Source organism: Mizuhopecten yessoensis, unplaced genomic scaffold (assembly GCF_002113885.1).
Source record: "Mizuhopecten yessoensis strain PY_sf001 unplaced genomic scaffold, ASM211388v2 scaffold8841, whole genome shotgun sequence".
Lineage (NCBI taxonomy): Eukaryota > Metazoa > Mollusca > Bivalvia > Pectinida > Pectinidae > Mizuhopecten > Mizuhopecten yessoensis.
The window spans coordinates 371,607-381,087 of record NW_018407749.1 but is presented as its reverse complement, the minus strand read 5'-3'; the positions used below and the strand labels follow the sequence as shown (position 1 = coordinate 381,087).

The 9,481-nt window shown below is 37.8% G+C and overlaps 1 protein-coding gene across 2 annotated transcripts in view; it reads right to left on the bottom strand.

The window, feature by feature from the left end:
* The window catches only part of LOC110456757 (probable helicase with zinc finger domain), a 45,536-nt gene that overhangs the window by 12,557 nt on the left and 23,498 nt on the right, over positions 1–9,481 (bottom strand). For both annotated transcript variants that reach the window (XM_021507701.1, XM_021507703.1), the window contains 7 exons: positions 8,520–8,718; positions 7,988–8,095; positions 6,324–6,503; positions 4,172–4,371; positions 3,268–3,444; positions 2,056–2,281; positions 574–684 (listed from right to left, as the gene is read on the bottom strand). In XM_021507701.1, the coding sequence (XP_021363376.1) occupies positions 574–684; positions 2,056–2,281; positions 3,268–3,444; positions 4,172–4,371; positions 6,324–6,503; positions 7,988–8,095; positions 8,520–8,718 (1,201 nt within the window). The remainder of the gene's footprint in view (positions 1–573; positions 685–2,055; positions 2,282–3,267; positions 3,445–4,171; positions 4,372–6,323; positions 6,504–7,987; positions 8,096–8,519; positions 8,719–9,481) is intronic.

The following is a 9,481-nucleotide window of genomic DNA, read 5'->3' as shown; positions in this document are numbered from 1 at the left end:
ACCCTTTTTGGCCCCGCCCCTCAGGCCCCTGGGGGCGTAGGACTAAACCGGTAACTATTTTTGTTGATCTTTGTCCATGGAAGGTCCCTGCATAATTTCATTGAAATTGGTTCAGGGGTTTTGGAGAAGAAGTCGAAAATGTAAATTGTCTACGGACGCACGACGGATGACAGACGACGGACAACGACGGACAAAAGGCGATCGCAATAGGTCACTTGAGACTTTGTCTCAGGTGACCTAAAAACATTCAGGTTCAAGCATCCACGTAAAATGTGTGAATGTTATATTTCAAAATAAATTTGCTTGTATATTATTAAATTAACCTATTACAAAAAGATGTTCTGATAAGAAATATTCCCTGATCAATTTTTTGGAAGAGCTTTTATTACCTCTGAATCTTTAATCTGCTCCCAAAAAATAAGAATTTACACAAAAAAAACCTTGTTTAATTATATGAATATTAAATATGAAACACAATTTCCACAAAAATGTAATTACCCGGTAAAACCGATTTGCTTAAAGCAAGATAGAACTCTATATTGACTTCTGGTGTGTTGAGTTATCTCCCCTTACCTGTACAGAAAATTCCTGGTCACATGAAAGGTGGAGTTCATCTACACATTCCTTTGACAGGCGGAGAAAGATGAAGTTTTTACCCTTATCCTCTATGACTGCTTCATAAACCTGGACCATGTGTGAAACAGAAAGAGGTAGCAAATAACAAGTGTATACAAACTTCATTGCACATGTAGTCAGATAATTTGTTATCGAGAAAATAACTCCATATCTCACAGATTAAATACCTAACTTTTGTAAATTATCAATGGGTATTGGCATTGAACTTGATGAGGAGAAAAATGTTTGTTAATATCCATTACCTATTTCTGTTATGAACATTAACATTACGCAGTAACTGTTTTTAGTATCAAATTAGTCTATAATCAACTTTTGTGTTGTTTCTTCAGAGTATTTTTTTCACTTTTTTTAAAGGGACATCACGTGAAAAGGCGTTTTTTTTTTTAATGAATGTATGCATTGTATGCACTTCCACATATGTTACCACGCTATCCACATATTCATAGTCCGTTCCAAATGTCCAGTTTGACCACTTGAATTGTTCGGGAAAGCCCTGCTAAAAATAGCGCCGATAACGTCACCTGACTAGGCAGTAAACACAAGTGGTGCGAGCGAGATGAAACGGTTTCCAAAGAGGCCCCCAGAGAGGGGCCGTCAGGCAACTGCAACTTCTTACCGCACTATGAAACCAAGTTATATGATTTCTAAGTCCGTATTCAAACTTATTGAACAGTAATTATTCATCATTAGAAGTTAATTGCACACTTGCCAATATTCAGAATTTAAATTTATTTAGCTTTAAACATAAATNTATGCGCATGCGCTAGTAGAGGGAAATCCCTGAACAAAACGTTGGTCAGACAGGTAAAAATACCGATGATTTTCTTAGATTTAATCATTTTTATGAATCTATTTCAGCCAAATTCGATCGTTATTTTCCATAAGGAGTCTCACTTGATATGTTTATGTAGTATTTGAAAATAAGACAAAAAATAAAGTTACTTCACCGTGATGCCCCTTTAACAACACAAAAATTCACAGTACAAGTAAAAATTGACAAAAAACAGTCATCCTTCAATACCACTAAACTGAGTTTTCTTGGCTCAGGGATGCTTCATATAACACAAGGAAAGGACAAAATACCATACTGAATGTGTTATCTTGAAAGTAACCCCAATTTCCCTTTTATGACCCTGGCTCTTCACACCCGGAGAAGCCACATCGTATACTTTAGAAACATTTAATTTCTTATTTTTTTGCTTAGGGGAATTACCTAGGCCATTGTTTAGTCCAAAACTCGCTTTGGCTGTTGTGGAAGTTTACTGATTCAAAGAAAAAGATTAAACTGGACACACAAGAAACCCTGCACCATGGTCTTAGCACACTTGGCCCTTTGAGCCAGATGAGCTGAAAAATTCAGATTACACTATCAAACACACAGCTCTTCAAGAAACATCTGTGACTATCACATAGACCCACCTTAGGTAGATTGGTAGAGGCCTCTTTCTTCTTCTGATCCTGTGGTGCAAGCCAGGCGAGTGTGGAGTTGAGGATGAGGCGACCTCCAGCATAGTCCTCTGACAACCTGTCCTCTAGGGCCATGCGAGCGAAAAGCTCTCCATCCTGGGCGTACTTGGCACCTGATATCATTCCCGGGACCAGGAGGAAACGGTTCACCAACTGAAGGGATGTGTTCAGGCTGTACCTGTTAAACATAATTTAACACAGTTTTACTAGTGAAGAGAATAATCACCCTTATAAATGTAATATCTTTCCATGATGAAAATAAAAGTTGTTCAGAGAGTTCTACAACTTAAAACATATCTTCATACTTCATGCTTAATCATATGGTTACTTTTTTGCTTAACTATTATAATGTAGGACTATGAAAGACTGTAAAGTGAATTTTGTATTTTGTTAATATGCAATCAATAGTTTTCTGCATAATTATAATAGTAAATATATATACAAGCTGACAGGATCCTGTAATGTCTAAATGTAATAATGAAGTACTGCTGGTAATATTAGAAGATTCTCATTGGCATCAAACGTATTTCATATTGGGATGATTAATGGTACAAGAGGTTGTTAGGTAGATAAGATAATCACAGTTGGTTATCGCACTATGATCAAGGGTTATAGCACCACAATAGCAAAGGTTTTCATTGATAACTGATGATAGCAATAGGTTTTCAAAGAAAGGTTATGGAGACCTATAAAAATGCCAAAATATCATTTTTCACCAAAACCAATTCCCTTTAAATGTAGAGTTGTCACAATCTGAATATTAGTGTATGCCGCTTCAGCCAAAACGTCTGTGAGACGTTCAATTTCATTGGCTGATCTCTAAACCCTCAACCAATTGGCTGCGAGGATGCAATTTTCACAAAGCATTCATAACAAAATGGCGGACCGCCGTAAGGAAATGAAAATTTGTGATGCTCCAACAAGTTTCAAATCAAAAGTGTGTAAACACTGCGGGTTTCCGTGTATTAACGTCATATATATATCATTTTGTTTATAATCTAAAATAAAGGTGTATCGAATCGAAATAATCAAATCGTGGTACAAATATCGAGATACGTATCTAATCGTGGGTAAAGTGTATCATGGCAGCTCTATTTAAATGTTATCATCCGTTATAAATCTCATGGCTACACCAAACTTGTCCACTGACTACACGTGACTTACCTAGATATACTGTCCAACTGTGACCATTCCTCCACATACAACATCTCATGCATCCAGATGCGGTATGTTTCCTTCGTTGGTGAATGCATCAGGTGGTCCTCGAAGCGAAATTTTTCAATATCAGGCAGGGAGTATTTGGCCAGTAGCTTGTCCTCTATGGCTGTGTTGGGTATTGGTCTACAAAGTGAACAATTAACCTTGAAAATGTTTGTAAAACATACATATATATAAGTCCTCACTCCCACTTTGATCAACATGGAACCTAACCAAAAGTCTACAGTAAAGTAATCTTAATTTGACATATTGTTGTATTTTTCCTCATCATGTATCCACATATGAAGTGATGAGTTGGAATTTAGAATTAGAATAATGGAGCTAAATCAAAGCCAAACCAAGATGTCTCACTGACAATAGGAAATTACAAAGCCAAACCAAGATGTCTCACTGACAGAAGGGCTTTCTGACAATAGGAAATTAAAAAACAAACTCTCAATGTCTGATTCACTATGTGGCTGGGGAAGTTTTAGTATTTGTTTATGTTCTTTGTTTTGACATAGTTTTACAAAGAAACGATTGACTTCTGCTGTAAAATTTAGGCTGGTGAGCATGCTTGCTTAACTTAGCTTGGACAATCTTATTACATACACAATCATTTCTTATATGGTCATGATTTATCCTGACACTAGTATCATTTGCAAAACTTGTGAAATTTTAACATTTGAAACATGTTGTGCAAATTTTTAATTTTCAAATTTCACAGTGCAGAATGGTCAGAGCAAAATATCATAATCATATTTTTGAAAATAAGCACTTCAATCAAATAACAAGAGCTATTAAAAATAAATAAAACTGAAAACAGGTGTTTCTGGTAATAGAAATGATTAATAAACTAGGATGAAATTACTTGAGTGCAAATGGCAGCAGCTGAACGTTGTTTTTCTTCCATCTGCCCTGATTGCTTTGAAGGAAGTCATTGAACACCTTCTCTGTGTCTGTGATAGGAGCTGATTCTACTTGGAGCTCTCGACTGAGTACAGGATCAAACCCATAGTCCATTACTAGCGTCTGACGGAAAGTTCCGTAAATATCAGTCTTAAACACCACCTGCGAATGTAAAGATTTTTATTACACAATATCTGTCAAGACATAAATGCCCGTCAACATGTCTTTACACCCCTCAGGAACCAGGAACTTCAAACACAAACTCATTTGAGGTAATAGTATTCTGCATACTTGACAAATATTTTCTATCAAAATAATACACTATACATGTGAATTGAATTAGTTCCTTCTCTGTCTATTTATAGCATCAGCAGCTTTGACCTTGGTTCTATGACCATCAAATGGAAACACTTTTCAGATATTTGTATTCTGGATATTTATATAAAGTTTTATATACCGGGTATATCAGTCTGATGTTTAATCTGAATCAGAAGAGAAACAAATTCAAAAGAGCAACAACAAAATATTTCTAATCATAAATCCTAGTTATACAGTAGTGACCTCTACCTTGGATTGTAAGACCCTTGCCCGAGGTTGCGGTTGGTACCTTGATTCTGTATACATATTTCCCTAGCGTGACCTTGAATTGTAATACCCTTGCCCGAGGTTGCGGTAGGTACCTTGATTCTGTATACATATTCCCCTAGCGTGAACTTGGATTGTAACACCCTTGTGTGAGGTTGGGGTAGGTACCTTGACTCTGTATACATATTCCCCTAGCGTGAGGTTGGGGTAGGTACCTTGATTCTGTACACATATTCCCCTAGCGTGACCTTGGATTGTAACATCCTTGCCCGAGGTTGGGGTAGGTACCTTGATTCTGTATACATATTTCCCTAGCGTGACCTTGGATTGTAACACCCTTGCCTGAGGTTGGGGTAGGTACCTTGATTCTGTATACATATTTCCCTAGCGTGACCTTGGATTGTAATACCCTTGCCCGATGTTGCGGTAGGTACCTTGATTCTGTATACATATTCCCCGAGCGTGACCTTGGATTGTAACACCCTTGCCTGAGGTTGGGGTAGGTACCTTGATTCTGTATACATATTTCCCTAGCGTGACCTTGGATTGTAACCCCCTTGCCCGAGGTTGGGGTAGGTACCTTGATTCTGTATACATATTCCCGTAGCGTGACCTTAGATTGTAACACCTTTGCTCGAGGTTGGGGTAGGTACCTTGATTCTGTATACATATTCCCCTAGTGTGACCTTGGATTGTAACACCCTTGCCCGAAGTTGGGGGAGGTACCTTGATTCTGTATACATATTCCCCTAGTGTGACCTTGGATTGTAAGACCCTTGCCCGAGGTTGCGGTATGTACCTTGATTCTGTATACATATTCCCCTAGCATGACCTTGGATTGGAACACCCTTGCGTGAGGTTGGGGTAGGTACCTTGATTCTGTTTACATATTCCCCTAGCATGACCTTGGATTGTAACACCCTTGCCCGAGGTTGGGGGAGGTACCTTGATTCTGTATACATATTCCCCTAGTGTGACCTTGGATTGTAAGACCCTTGCCCGAGGTTGCGGTAGGTACCTTGATTCTGTATACATATTTCCCTAGCGTGACCTTGGATTGTAATACCCTTGCCCGAGGTTGCGGTAGGTACCTTGATTCTGTATACATATTCCCCTAGTGTGACCTTGGATTGTAAGACCCTTGCCCGAGGTTGCGGTTGGTCCCTTGATTCTGTATACATATTCCCCTAGTGTGACCTTGGATTGTAAGACCCTTGCCCGAGGTTGCGGTTGGTCCCTTGATTCTGTATACATATTCCCCTAGTGTGACCTTGGATTGTAAGACCCTTGCCCGAGGTTGGGGTAGGTACCTTGATTCTGTATACATATTTCCCTAGCGTGACCTTGGATTGTAACACCCTTGCCCAAGGTTGGGGTAGGTACCTTGATTCTGTATACATATTCCCGTAGCGTGACCTTAGATTGTAACACCTTTGCTCGAGGTTGGGGTAGGTACCTTGATTCTGTATACATATTCCCCTAGCGTGACCTTGGATTGTAACACCCTTGTCTGAGGTTGGGGTAGGTACCTTGACTCTGTATACATATTCCCCTAGCGTGACGTTGGGATACTCCGGGTTCACCCATTCCTGGCAGTGCGTTTCCAGGTTCTGGTACTTCTGAGTTTTCTTTGGCCCCACGGAAATACTCGCAATATGAAAATAGGTTCGGTATGTATCGTCCAGTAAAGCCACTATGTGAAGACTTCTCTGAAAACAGTGAAAGTTTAATATTTAGTCGGGTTAGATATTCTAATGAAATTTTGTTGTCCAACATTAAACAACTGATTTGTTATCTTTTTAAGTGAGAGATATTCAGATATTATAAATGGTTTGGAAATTATAAAGTCAAATAGCAGAGTTTGTAAAACATGAGTTTAATAACCCACAGGTAGCAGGAAATATTAGTTTGCTATAGGGAAAATTTGTTTAATTACATGATGTTCATGAGATAGTTTCTTAGATTTGGACAGAAATATGACTTTGTTAGGAGTAATAAGTTATATGTTCTAGTCCATAAGCACAATGTATCTCATCTCATTGCTTTGCTAGCTATGATGATTACCTCGCTAGCTATGGTGCTAATGACCTTAGCTAGCTATGATGATTACCTCGCTAGCTATGGTGCTAATGACCTTGCTTGCTGTGATGATTAAATTGGTACCACTGATAATTAGTTACCTTGCTAGAAATGGTGATTTCCAAGTTAGTTATAGTGATTATCTCACCAGTGGTTTGATTTTATTAGGTTGTCTTATTGACTAACAGCTAAGATCATTTAAGGATGTGCCAATGTGTGTAATATATGTGTACATGTGAGCTGGAGACAGGGTGCCTACCTGGCTTGCTGTGGCAATTACCTTCGTAACTATGGTGATAACCTTGCTAGCTGCAATGATTACCTTGGTAGCTATGGTGATGACCTAGCTTACTGCAATGCTTGCCTTGCTGCAATGATTACCTTGGTAGCTATGTTGATAACATAGTTAAGTGCAATGAGTACATTAGTAGCTATAGTGATTACCTTGCTAGATATGATTACCTAGCTAGCAGCAATTATTACCTTTGTTGCTATGGTGATTACCTAGCTTACTGCAATGCTTGCCTAGGTGCAATGATTACCGTAGTAGCTATTATAACTACCGTGCTAGCTGCAATGATTACCTTGGTTGCTATTGTGATTACCTAGCTAGCTGCAATGATTACCTTTGTCGCTATGGTGATTACCTAGCTTACTGCAATGCTTGCCTTGGTGCAATGATTACCGTAGTAGCTATTATAACTACCTTGCTAGCTGCAATGATTACCTTGGTTGCTATTGTGATTACCTAGCTAGCTGCAATGATTACCTTTGTCGCTATGGTGATTACCTTGCTTATTTCAATGCCTGCCTTAATGCAATGATTACCTTAGTAGCTATTATAACTACCTTGCTAACTGCAATGGTTACCTTGGTTGCTATTGTGATTACCTTGGTTGCTATTGTGATTACCTAGCTAGCTACAATGATTACCTTGGTAGCTACAATGATTACCTTGGTTGCTATGATAATTACCGTGCTAGCTGCAATGATTACCTTAGTAGCTATGATAACTACCGTGCTAGCTGCAATGATTATCTTGGTTGCTATTGTGATTACCAAGCTAGCTACAATGATTACCTTGGTAGCTATGGTGACTAGTTATGGTCATTACCTTGCTAGTTATGGTGAAAGTCCAGGCACTTGTACATTTCTTTGAGGTCATGTTAACTTTGAGGTCAGAATTCACATGTACTTTGGAGTAGTCCACATTAGACACCATCTGTAGAATAGAAAGTGTTACACATGCATTTTATATTCAGTCTTCAGATTCATATTCTGAACAACCAGCAAATGAATATTAAAATTGATATGCTGTATCTTTGAAAAATGTTTCCTTTTTTTATAATGAAGTGTTTTAGTCATTGGTGTTATAATCAAAGAGGATCTGAAAGCTGTACTGACTACATCGCACACTGTAATTCTAATACATGAAGTATAACCAGCACACCTAATCAAGATTCCAATGCAGGGAGTCGAACCAGAATTCAATTATACAAATTCAAGGAGTTGAACAAGTAAAAACTACCAATGCAGAAGTCAATCACTTTTAAACTTGTCTAAAGCAAACATATCACATGACTTACGAGAGGTATCAAACATATCACATGACTTACGAGAGAAATCAAACATATCACATGACTTACGAGAGATTTGGGGTTATCTGAATTCATGAGTTTCTCTATCAGCTGTTCAGCGTAAGTGTTGCCATGCAGTTGTTTATCATGTGCCACTTTGATAAGTTGTTTTCGAAATTTAAAACGCATCTGCCACTCGGCAAGTTCTTCTTTAGAGTGAGCCTCGGTACATTTGTCACTGAAGGCACACTTCCCGATCTCCTCCGTACTGAAAACATTAATGTGAAAATGATGCATTCTACATACAATAAATTAGTTTAGTTTATATTGAACTTCATAGGCCTCAAGAAATTAGTTCATTATTGCCAACATTTATATTACAGTATGATGCTTCTGAGAGTGGTCTAAGAATGATGTTATAACATTCAATCACAAGATTGTATCTAGCATGTTGATTTATTTAAATCATGGTTTATTTATTGATGTTTTTCAAAAGGTTGGCACAAAGAAATTATAATCTCAGAAAAGATACTATTTCTTTTTACCAAATTCTCTTTTTTTTTGCCTTATAAATTCTCTTTTTTTTTTTGCCTTATATGACAAACACGTTCTATTTCATTAAGATGCAGAATTTTCTTGATTGTGTTTTGTTTATCATGATATGCATTATCATGATAAACAAAACACAAGCAAGAAATTTCAAGGATTTTTCTTTGGTTACAGATTAGAAATGAAGTTAAATTGCAGATTTTCATCAAACAACGTTACATCTAATCAAAGCAGAACTTAGAGAGAAGCTGTAATTAAACATGGATTTCATTTATCTTTGATTTTGGCCTGCATATTCCGTCTTTGCGTATTGCAGAGTTATCTTCTCTTGGGAGCAGGTATTGATTGTTACGTCACTTGTTTGTGAGAGTAACGTCATCAATTTTTGAGAAAACGACGTAATTTTCTCACACAAATCAATGACGTAACAATCAATACCTGCTCCCAAGAGAAGATAACTCTGCAATACGCAAAGACGGAAT